Source organism: Molothrus ater, chromosome 1 (genome assembly GCF_012460135.2).
Source record: "Molothrus ater isolate BHLD 08-10-18 breed brown headed cowbird chromosome 1, BPBGC_Mater_1.1, whole genome shotgun sequence".
NCBI classification, from domain to species: domain Eukaryota; kingdom Metazoa; phylum Chordata; class Aves; order Passeriformes; family Icteridae; genus Molothrus; species Molothrus ater.
In genome coordinates, this window is record NC_050478.2 from 46,044,884 (window position 1) to 46,056,183 (window position 11,300).

General features: G+C 48.0%; 1 protein-coding gene across 1 annotated transcript; it reads left to right on the forward strand.

The window, feature by feature from the left end:
• Window positions 1-2,016: 2,016 nt before the first annotated feature.
• CLEC3B (C-type lectin domain family 3 member B) lies at window positions 2,017-10,184 on the forward strand. Its single transcript, XM_036379005.2, has 3 exons — window positions 2,017-2,198; window positions 6,819-6,917; window positions 8,249-10,184. Exons 1-3 carry the CDS (start codon window positions 2,084-2,086, stop codon window positions 8,647-8,649), a joined length of 615 nt encoding a protein of 204 aa, XP_036234898.1. The 5' UTR covers window positions 2,017-2,083; the 3' UTR covers window positions 8,650-10,184.
• Window positions 10,185-11,300: the final 1,116 nt, after the last annotated feature.

Below are 11,300 nucleotides of genomic sequence, written 5' to 3' on the forward strand. Positions count from 1 at the left end.
CTTGGCATAATTTTAGCATTTGCTGATGACTTCCAGTTCTATTAGTTCATCTAATAAAAAGGATTACTTCTACTCACTTCCCACACCTCTCTCACCTAAAGAAGTGTGAATCATGAGGATCTCAAAAGCAAAGAGCATTGAGAGCCCCATTATTTAACTGGAACCTCTGGCTTCAGCGGGAGCTTGGTCAGAGGATGGCTGTTCCCTTAAGCATCCTCGTGCTGGATCCAATGCAGCAACACTTCAGCTTGCTCCCATCAGCTGGATGGGCCAGGGTTTATGAGCTTTTGTAATCTCAAGGATTTTTATTTTCAGTCTACACTGGACAGAATCAGAGCAAAGCCCCCTGTAGATAGTGTTACAGCTGGAGACAAGTGTTTTGAGTCTACTTGTTTTCATTTTTCTCATTTTTCAAGAAAAATGGTGGTGGCATTCAGCACAGGACCTGCTGGATGGTGCAGGGAGGGGTCTCCTTGGTGCAGACCTGTTCTTCAGGGACTAATGGAAAGCCACCCTGCCATTCTTGTTTCAGATGGGCAACACTCCAGCTGGTCCCAGGCTGGAAATCTGAGGTTAGGAATTGCTGTCAGACTCCACACCACAGCAATCTGTTTCATGGGCAGCAGTAAAGGGAGCATTTTGATTTTTTCTCCAGCTTGGCAGCACATGAATCAAAGCAAAGGCAGGAGAGTGTATCTGTAGCCAAGGAAAACTGGGAGGTACTGAGTTACCTACCAAAAGTACTTTCGAGTTTCAAGGAAAACAAACGTGTTTTTGTGTAAGTGTCTGGCATCTCTTGGGCTCCATCCATCCCATTTTGGGATAGTCCAGGCAGGAGAACAGTAAATCCCCAAAATATGTATTTTCCAGTTTAAATTTGAGTGAGGGTTGGTGCACATGATAAAGAGCAGTGAAAATCAAACTGTTCCTCCTATGCTTCAAAAGCTTGGACTGTTCAGGTAGGACATCAGGGCAGGATTTTCCTTATTCAGCAGAAGTGTGAGATAGGGTAACACAGTGGTTGCCAAACTAACTCATTGGCAGCTCTTTTTCCAGTAACATCCCTGTTTATCTCAGATCGTTTATGCTCCTAGAACTCCAGAGTTTCACATTGTGCTGGGTGGCATCTTGCCTTAAATTATCAGAAAAGTTTTAAGGTTAATAGCTGATGTCTGGAGCACTTTGTTCTGCAAAATGCCCATCTTTCCTCCCTCCACATTAATTTCTTCCACTTGTTCAAACTGCTGCTGTTCCTCCTGTGGGGAAGGACTTACCTGCTTGAGTTGCAGCTGCTGAACAACCACACCACCCAAAAAACCAGGCAGTGGTCTTGGTTTAGGCTGCAGAGCTGCTCAGCACAGCCCAGCTGCTCCGAGAAGTCAGGCTGGGGATCTGCAAAGGGGCCTCGAGGAGAATGGCTTTTTGTGGAACATGTGCCCCTGGTCCCAAGTCCCACTGGAGATCCCATGGAGAAGCAATGACAGCAGGATGACCCTACCAAAGCCACAGTGGGACTGCTTTTTAGAGGGTTAAGAGCCACCCTACACTCTGAGCAAGGAACTGGGGTGCTCAGTCCCCCCACCCGCTCCCTCTGCCGCTGTTGGTGCCTGGACATCCCTTGGGGCATCCCTGCTGAGGGGCGGGGGACAGGCGGGGGACAGGCGGCCCCTCTCTGCTCCCTCGGCCACCCAAGCGCTGTTTCACACCTGGCCTCGCTGTTGCCATCGCTGACACACGAGATCAAACTCGTGGCGTTGTGCTAAAAGCCACAGGAAATCCTTCCAGCTACACTCCCAGCCTTTCCTCATGTTTAGCTTAGCAGACTGTCGGTACATTCATTCGTCCTTTTTTTGTAGTTTTTTTTTGTTTTGTTTATTTTTTTCTTTTTTAACAAAAACAAGCGGCGTGCTAAGAGCTGCAGCCCCCCCTGGGAGGTGTTCAGCCTTGGCCGGAGCCGCCCGGGGCCGGGAGGCTGCGCTGGCCCAGGCTCAGCGGGAGCTCTCTGGGACAGCCATTCCCGCCTCCAGCCGCTGTCCGGGCGGCTGTGTGAGGGCAGAGCTGCTGCAGCTCCGCTCGCACCGGCATGGCGCTCCGGGCAGCCGGCCTCCTCCTCCTCCTCCTCTGCCTCCTCTCCCTCGCCCAGCTCTCCGAGCAGCAGAACGGCAAAGCCCGGCAGAAACCGGCGGCTTCCAAGAAAGGTAAGGGGCAGCGGCAGCTTCCTTGCGAGAAAGGCTTGCAGGGCTTGGGGGGGCTGCAGTCAGCCCACTCGTCTGGGCATTTAACGGTGCTTTAGTGGAACTTCATTAAAAAACATCTAAAAACCTAATAAAGCGTCTTCCTCCCCCCTTCCTCGGTGGGAATGATTGTGCAGCTCTTCTGTAAAATAGTGAGGGTATTGAGACGGTTCAGGTGGGTCCCCACCTTGAATAAATTTGTTGGGACAGCTTAGTCTGAATTTCAGAGGGAACATGTTTTCCATGTTCCCCCTAAGGTTCATCCCAAGCTTTTCCTCTAATAAACTCTCCCTTTCTATAACACCTTCACCCTTTCTCATTCATTTTTCAGAAGCAAGTAAGTGGCAGATGACAGGCAATTTTGGAGATAAGAGCAGGCACAAAATAGCCAAGCCATTAAGCACCAACAGGGCTCTTAGTTTAAAACCACTGGCCTCGGGTGTGTTTCACAGTGGACACGAGCTCTGACTACTCAGGCTTGCACACACAAAGATGCCTGGGTTTTCTATTCCCTAGTGGGTTTGTTTCTCCTTCTCTTCTCCTGTTTTCCTCCTGTCCCATCCTTGACTCAGTGCTCATTAGGTACAGGGGAAGGCAGGTGAGGTGAGGAAGAGCGTGTGAGCTTTGCCTGCCTGCCTGATGTGACCGACCGCAACCGCCTGGGCTTGGACCGCTCCTTCATTTCCTACTTGGAATGAAGTGGGGAGCAAGGAAGAAGCATCCCTGGAATTCACTTGGCCAGGCTGCTGTCTACACTCACCCAGTGGCTATTTTTGTCAGATTCCATCCTTGAGAAATTTCTGCCTTTTCTCCCATTAGATCTTTCTATGAATTCACAAACTTAGCTGCTTATTCCACATCTTATTCTGCAGGACATGGAATAACAGAGAAAACAATCTGACTGTTTTCTTGAGCAAAAAGTACCCCCTTGGGCTCATATAGGACACATACATGCACTGCACTCACTGGAGGTACCAGGAGAGAGACATTTCTTAAAGAAATCCTGTTTTTCTCTAGCTGTCATTGCAACTGCTGTTTGTAATTGATTAGTGACAAGAAGGTGGGAGAAAAATCTCCTATTTGACAGGAAAATTTGGCTCTGATTTAAAAGCTTTTGAGGGGGGTGTCCTGAAAATCAAGCCGTCTGGACCAGCTGGTGGCAGGTTTTAGTCAATTTCTTTTCAAAGGAGAGGTCATATTTTCTGTGGAGGAAAGGGAAAAACCCAGCAACTTGGCATTTTTTGATCAGTCCCATCCAGCCCCACAGGAACTCAGCTGCCCTGCCTGCACTGGAAATTTCCAGTATTTCCTGGTTAATATTTTTCAGATTTTTACCAATGCCTGAGGATAGGAAAAGAGGGAGAAAAGTGGTAAAAATCCCCTATGAAGCTCCTCTTCACCTACATCCAAGCCTGCCTGCCCAGCCACCAGAGGGGACAGGGCTCAGCCACTTCTGCTCTGAACAATGGCAGGATGGACCCATCTCATCTTCATCCAGGCATCCAGTACCCCCATCCTGGTTCCAGCCCCGCACTTTGCCTGGGAGGGTCAGGAATAGCCAAGCCACTGGAGGGTTGGTGTTTTTATTGGATTTTACTGGATTTTTTTTTTTAATCTATGCAACCAAACCACAAAAGTTAGAAAAGAAAGCACTGGTTTAAGCCAAGCTTTTTATGTTGGCTTTTTAAAAAAAATTTCTTTACTTTTTTTTTAATTACGGCTTATGTTTGGATCTGCTTCAGAATGAAAAATGATGCTATTTCAACATGAAAAAGCCAAACCACAGCATTTAGAAAATGCTGAGACAGCACATTCACTTTGCCTGCTGTTGTGTTTTTGCCCCTCAAAGTACTCCCTGGTTACTGTTCCAAATGCAGTAGCTCAGCAAACTCTCCCTGAGCCCCAGTGTATTGGGATACAGGTGGGATTTGCCCTTGACTGGCGGGTCTGGGGGTCTCATCCAAAAGACTGCCCGGGGGAGGCAGGCACTGGCATCCCTGCCTGGGCAGTGCTGACACCCCATGGCTGGAGGGTGCAGGCATCAGCCCTGAGGGGGCTCCCCTTGGTCACAGATGTGTTGGGGTGCTGGCATCATTGAAGGGAGCATCTTTGCATAGCTCTGACATGTATTTCTGAGGTAACTGGAGATAGAAGTCAGAGTCTGGATGCTTAATTCAGTGGGTAGGGAGTAATTTGGGCTTCTTCTCTAATGCCACCTACTGCCCAAAATTTTGGTGTATTCTTGTCTGGGTGCTCTTCCCTGAAAATGCCTGTGAACATTTAGAGTGCTGTAAATCCAGTGTGGGTGTGTTCAGTCTCCTCCTTTGATCCAGGGACAGACTGCAATATGGGACCTGACTGTTCCACTTCATACCTTTGAAGAAATGCCTGGTGTCAGAAGAAATACTGGTGGCCAGAGAGCTTTGATGATAAACATTGTGAACCAGAGCAATGCTCATTCCTCTGGGGGACAGAAAGCTGTTTGGATCTCCAGGCAAAGCTAAGAAACACGTATATATATCCAAATTTCATACAGGAATAGTTAAGACATTAAAATTAAGTACAGAGGGATTTGTTTGTTATTCAGCATACAATTAGAGCGGGCGAGAGTTCCCATTTTTAGCTTTAAACACATTCCTGGCCAGGGTTTCAAACCAACAGACTATTTTGACCCACACTTCTGTGAGTCTCCTTTTGCTCTTGCCTCTGCCCATGCTTAATCCCGCTGCTCCTGGTCCTGCACAGGGACCCACTCCATCAGTATGCCAGCTGCCATCACAGAAAACCCAGACTGTAAACAGGCTTGATCCCAGGCTTCAGGAGGTGAGCCTTGAGTAAATGACAGCACTGAGACAAAACCCCATGGCAATAAAATAGACAACAGTGTCTGTTGATATAGCCGTGGTCCTCAATTTATAGCTGAAAGGTGGGTCAACCAGTCTTGGTTCTCTGTGAGATATCCCAGTGAATGCAGTGCTGTAGGAGCATCTTGTTGCCCAGGGTTTGGAAATGGAGACATGTCACCTCTCGTGGCAGGGACCCTCAAGGTGGGAACCCACCAGCAAATCCAGCTGGAATTCCATAAGGAGCTGCCCCAGCAAGACTCATTGGCAGTGTCCTGCCATGGCCTTTGGATGTTACTTAAACCTTAGAACATTTGTTCTGCTGCAAGACAGGCTTGCATGGGGTAAAAAACCCATGATTAATTAGCCATTTCCCACAAAGTGTTTTCATCAAAGGCAGCAAAATAATATCTAGTGCCTCAGTGTTAAGTGAATCCATTAAAGTTAATAGAGCAATGAGTAAAGTTAATTGAGCAATGAGTAATGCCCTCCTCCTGATGTGTCTGGCTTTCATGTTCATGGCACCATGTAATCTTGGGTTGGTGGTTTTGACCTGCACCCAGGCTGCTTCCCTACTTGCCTGCCTTGGTGCCTCAGCTCCTTGGCCCTCAAGGAAACTCTTCCTCCTGCATTCATGGGCAAACTGTCCCCTTTCCTTTCAGCCCAGGAGAACCACTAGATGCTTTCAACATGAGAATTACTAGATGCATACCTCAATGTCTGATCTCCCACCACCTTCAAGGTGTAAATGGTCCCTTTGCTTCTGTCTAGGAGAAATCCAAGTACTGATTAATAGCTGGTTGGAGCTGTTGCAGGAGCAGCACACCTAGCAAGATGTAGGCTTTAAGAGCCAGCTCTCCAGCCAAAGAGCTGTCTTCTCACAGCAGGAAAGCAGCTCTGGACACTGTTTGGGTACCTGCGCTGGGGGTGATGAAGTAGAGATGAGGCAGAGGCAGCTGTGGTGATCCAAAGGATGGTGTGGTTGGTGGGCAGAGGCTGGTGACTGGTGGTGCAGAGGCAGATCTAGTGGAAGTAGATCTGCAGCCCTTCCAGCCCCTTCCTCCTGAGCATCAGCCTGGTGAGCAAAGTGCTTTCCTACTAACCCACCAATGACAGCAGACAAGAGGTGGGTGCAGCCAGGAGTGCACACAGAGAGCATCACGTGTTAGGGTATTTAAGGGAAGCCAGGAGGGTGTGCTGTGACTAGAGAGAGAGAGAGAGAGAGAGAGAGTGTGCTTTTGAGGAATCTGAAAAAAATAAATCCTGTTCATCATTAGCTTCAAGTTGCCCACAAAACATTTGTGTTTGTCAGGACTTCTGTTCAAGCCGGGGTGTCCTCCTGCATTTTGGGAGCTTGACTCCAATGCAGCACATGCCCAATGACTGCTCTACACAAGGGTGCCAGAGACAAGCCTGCACGTTGCAGTGCTCCTGCATGTCACCTCTTCCCCAGCACTGCCAACCCAAAGGGTGACCCCTGCAGCTGGAAGATGCATGGGGTCCACAGTCCCAAAACCTGAACCAGGAAAACAAGGTTGTAATTGATAGTGGAACCAGGCTGGCAAGCAAACACGCACTCTGATGGATGTGCAAGGGGACACAGGTGCTGACTTTGTGGATTCCTTTTGTTTATCCTGCTCTGAGGGCAAAGAAACATGGAGTTTTGATGATAGGAACAGATTTGGTTGCTTCCCCGTGGATACAACCAATATTTGTGCTCTTTCTTTGATTTCTCCAACAGATGGTGTGAGCCTCAAAATGATTGAAGACCTGAAGGCCATGATTGACAACATCTCTCAGGAGGTTGCTCTACTGAAGGAAAAGCAAGCACTCCAGACAGGTAAGGGGCTTGCTGAAGAACACACAACTTTTACTTTGAGAGAGGAGCTGCTCATAACGTGGCTGCAATTGCTCCACATGTCTCGATGAGAGATGCCCGAGCAGCCACCAGCAGCAAGCCCACCACGGGGAGAGAGGTTGGGAGATCAAAGCAGAGTGTGGGTCTCTGCAATTCCCCTGGGCTGGTGAACTTCCTTGGGCAGTTAATGGCAGGAGCTGTGCAGTGTGGGGCCCCCCTCTTTATGTGCCTCCCATCTGGATATTCCTATGATGCTAAGCCAGATGTTCATTTTCGTTTATGAGGTGGAGGGATGGGATTTCGATTAGTCTGTGCTTTAACCAAATGTAGCTTACTCTTTTGTCAGACCCCAGTGAAATGGCAACCTGGTCTCTTCTACACACCATGGTATTGCCCAGGGTACTGCACTGCAGGGCAGTCCTGCTTCATTAAACATACACAGAGGACAGTCCCAAAATGTCCATCTTCCAGATGTACTCCATAGTAATTCTGTGCAAACTCCACTGGCATCAGTAGGAGTAGGATTTGCAAAAGATGAAGCAGAAATGAGATGAAAATGCAAATTAAGGAGATTTTTCTCCTTAAAAGAAAAGGAACACAAGCAAAATCAAGGCTTTAGTTCCAAGCTCACATTCATTGAGAAGTAATTGGTTTGGATATTAATGTGTGGCTCTGATTAGGTATTGTTTGGCTACAGTACCCTGCACTCTTAAGGTTTAGAGATTAAAGAAAAGCAAAATAAATTGATAATCTTAAAACCAAAATCAGAGGCAAGTAGAAATTTCCTCTGAAGACCTCAAGCTATGCAAGCGCAACACTTCTGATCAAAGCTTATTAAAAAAGACTTTTTTTTTCATCTTGCATAATTAAGATGATTTAATTGGTATGCAGGCTTTTTCCCAAAACACTCCAACACCCGGCAGTACCCATGACAAACATATTTCCAACAAACTCATCACAGAAAGAGTAGCAGTGGCTGGGGAGGAGCAAGGCCAGGGGAAGGAGCATGAGGACCATGTTGCACCTCTGCTCCAGCACCAGCAGAGCCCAGAAGGGTGGCAGGGGCACCCTGAAAATCCATTTCACCCAGTGATTTGCAGAGGGGGAGGGCACGTCTTTATGACTTGTCCCACCCTGCATAGGAGGAAAAGAGGCCCTTGGAATCCTGTGCTGCTAAGGGTCACTGTGCAGCCTAAGAAATTAAGTTTGTAATTTGGCTGCTGCGTTTGCGGTTGCTGCCTCTTCCTGGGCACCATTTTTAAACCAAATTCTCTTTCTGTCTTTTTTATTCTGTTGGTGTGGTAACCTCTCAGTCTGCCTGAAAGGCACCAAAATTAATCTGAAATGCTTTCTGGCGTTTTCGGAGACCAAGACGTACCACGAGGCCAGCGAGAGCTGCATCTCCCAGGGCGGCACGCTGAGCGTGCCCCAGGGCGGCGAGGAGAACGATGCCCTCTACGACTACATGCGCAGGAGCATCGGCCCCGAGGCCGAGCTCTGGCTGGGCCTCAACGACATGGCCACGGAGGGCAGGTGGGTCGACATGACGGGCAGCCCCATCCGCTACAAGAACTGGGAGACTGAAATCACCACCCAGCCCGACGGCGGCAAGCTGGAAAACTGCGCGGCTTTGTCGGGGACCGCCAACGGCAAATGGTTCGACAAGAGGTGCCGAGAGCAGCTGCCCTATGTCTGCCAGTTCATGATCGTGTAGGGGCAGGGCCTCCCCCCTGCCCAGCCAGCCCAGAGCCCATCCTGGGCAGCGGGATGATGGAGCTGTAGCTGTGTGTTCGCCACCATGTCCATCCACACACCCTCATGCGCGTGTTCAGTAGAGTCACCCTTTGCAAAGAGAGTCGCTGCGGCTCACTGCCGGGTCATAGAGCCCCAGAGCATTTCCTTTGGCCACACTCAGCCCTGTTTGCAGCTGCACTACTCTTCCTAAGGCACAATTTATAGATATATATTTTTTTACACAGGGAATTTATTAGGACAGCTCAGTTGTTCCAGCAAAGAACCAGTCCAGCCTGGCATACAGCTGCCTCGGCCTCCCAGGGCTGTCACTCTGCAGTGTCCTTTCCCATTTTGCTGAGCTTTCTTGGGACACCAGCATAGGCAGTTTCTGCTTTCTTCTCTTGTTTTGCTTCCCCATAAGCCCTGGCAGCAATTTGTGAGAGTTCTGTGTTCCTCACAGTGTTCCAGTTCAGCCTTGTGAGGATCAAGGTCCTGTCTCAGCAAGCAGAGGGAGCTACTCCTGCTTTGCATTGAGAGATGCAGTTTGGCTTATTTGGTAGGATACCAGCTGCTCTACTAGTCAAATTTCATGTATGAATGAATTAGCAAGTTACAGGCATATTTGATCCTCTTCTCACCAGCCAGAAGCCAGTTTCACTGACTTCAGTGGGACAGTAAGACCCACTGCCAGGTCCTTTGAAAAAAAAAAATCCCATCAAAAGCTTTAATTGTGCAGCAATATCAAGGGGAAAGCAGCAAAGATTGGGGCATAGTTAGTCAACAATATTACTAGAAATAGAAGATGTGTGTATTACATAAATAACATTAATGTAATACTCTTAGGGAGTATGTTGCTATATAAAAATAACTATATATTGAAAACAAGCCCCAGGACAACTCACTCCAGCAGCTTCAGGAATGACCTGACCTGTTCATATGATGGGAATCTAGATGAACTAGTCCAGTCTTTGCTGGTTCTTGGCAAACATAAATCTGCTGAGCACTGTTTGTGCCAATACAGTCATGCCCAGCTGAAGGTCTGACCTCAGTGATTTTTTCTGAAAAAAGGTTTAAAGTAAAACTAAACAAAAAAAGCAAAAACAAAACCAAACCTAACCAAAGCAAAACAAAACAGAAAAACTCCCCAGCAATGGTGGGAAAGAAGTGCAGGTCACCCTGGCAGCTTAACAGAGCTTTGCTGGCTGTTAGCTAAAAGGTATCAGTGGTTCTTTTCAGTCCAGTGCTTGGCAATAACCCCTCCAGTTTGGGTCACAGGCCCTACACTTCCAGGTTGGAGGTGTCAAGACAGGATCCTGCCCGTGGGACAGGTATTCCAGTTTGCTGCTTTGTTTAAAAGCAGCATGGTGGTGGGTCTTCCAAACCATCAAGTCTGAGCCAAGCTGGAATCACACACACACACAAATGCAGAGTGCACGCTTCTGAGGTTGTCACTATTGCCAAACTCTCCGCTGTTCAAATGACTATAAAATAAAAATATCTCTATAGCTTGCTGAAGGAATGGAGTTGTGTCCATGTGATTGAATTGGCTTTCTTCTACTTGTCTTTCTCTTCAGAGCAGCTCCAGGGATATATCTGAAGGCTAGAGATAACAAAGGCAGAGGGGAAAAGCAGGAAATGAGAGCCTCCCACCCTGTAGTACGCTTTATAGGATTCTCCCCCTCCTTCCCTGTTATCATCCCAGTCACATGTCATACACAGGATACAGGCAGGGAATCCTTTTATAGGAAAATAGGATTTCCTTCCTTTCCTCCCTTGCTGCTGGGAAATTTCATCCTGAAATACAAGCTAACCCAGAAGGAAGATTCCTCCCTCAGCCCTGTTTGGCAGCACTAGTGGTGCTGGGGGAGATGGCACCTCAGCTCCCCGCATGGAACCAGTCCTTCCCAGGCTGCCTCCCACCTCCTCCACTATGAGCAGAGCTCATAGTGAGAAGAGGCACCAGGAGTCCCTCTTCTTCACCCACTGAGGTGGTGATGACTTCTCCCTCCTCTCCAGCATCCCATGTAGGAGAGAAGACCATCCATGTAGAATACAGTGCCTCACACCAGTCTGTGAAGTTTCAACTGCTGCAGGACTGCATGTGAAGTTAGGTCTCTTTTGCACAGCCCTTCAGTGAGCTTTACTTTGGATCCTGCTCCTGATGTTTTCCAAGGCTCTGCTGTAGGTCATGATTACACCCTACAAGCCAGCTTGTCTCAATATAAATCCTCTAGTTGCTTTGGCAGATGTTCCCTCCATCATCCTCATGTTTTGAGATACACATGAAGGCAAAGCAGCAACGCTGGAAACATTGCTGGCTTTAATTCTGACTAGTCATAAACCACAAGGTCTTAAAACACAAATGTGTGGTCAGAGAAGTAAACTGAGGGCTTTTATGGAAAGAGGAACAGTGTGAAAGTCATGGACCCTGCAATGCTGAGCTTCAGGGAAGTTGTAGGTGCTGGAGCTGGACCATCTTGGTATGGAGTGTGAATCTGAAAAACAGCCATGGAGATGGATGCCAAAGGATATTCCCAGAGAGGACATGAAGAAGTAAATCTGTCAAATCTAAAAAATAACAAGTCGCTCTCGGCAGATTTCTTGCTCATATCTGTCTTGCTCTCTGTTTTC

Coding starts and splice junctions, on each gene's coding strand:
- CLEC3B (XM_036379005.2), top strand. CDS start 2,084: ATGGCGCTCCGGGCAGCCGGCCTCCTCCTCCTCCTCCTCTGCCTCCTC. Junction 2,199..6,818: donor ACCGGCGGCTTCCAAGAAAG/GTAAGGGGCAGC, acceptor TTTCTCCAACAG/ATGGTGTGAGCCTCAAAATG. Junction 6,918..8,248: donor AAAGCAAGCACTCCAGACAG/GTAAGGGGCTTG, acceptor GTAACCTCTCAG/TCTGCCTGAAAGGCACCAAA.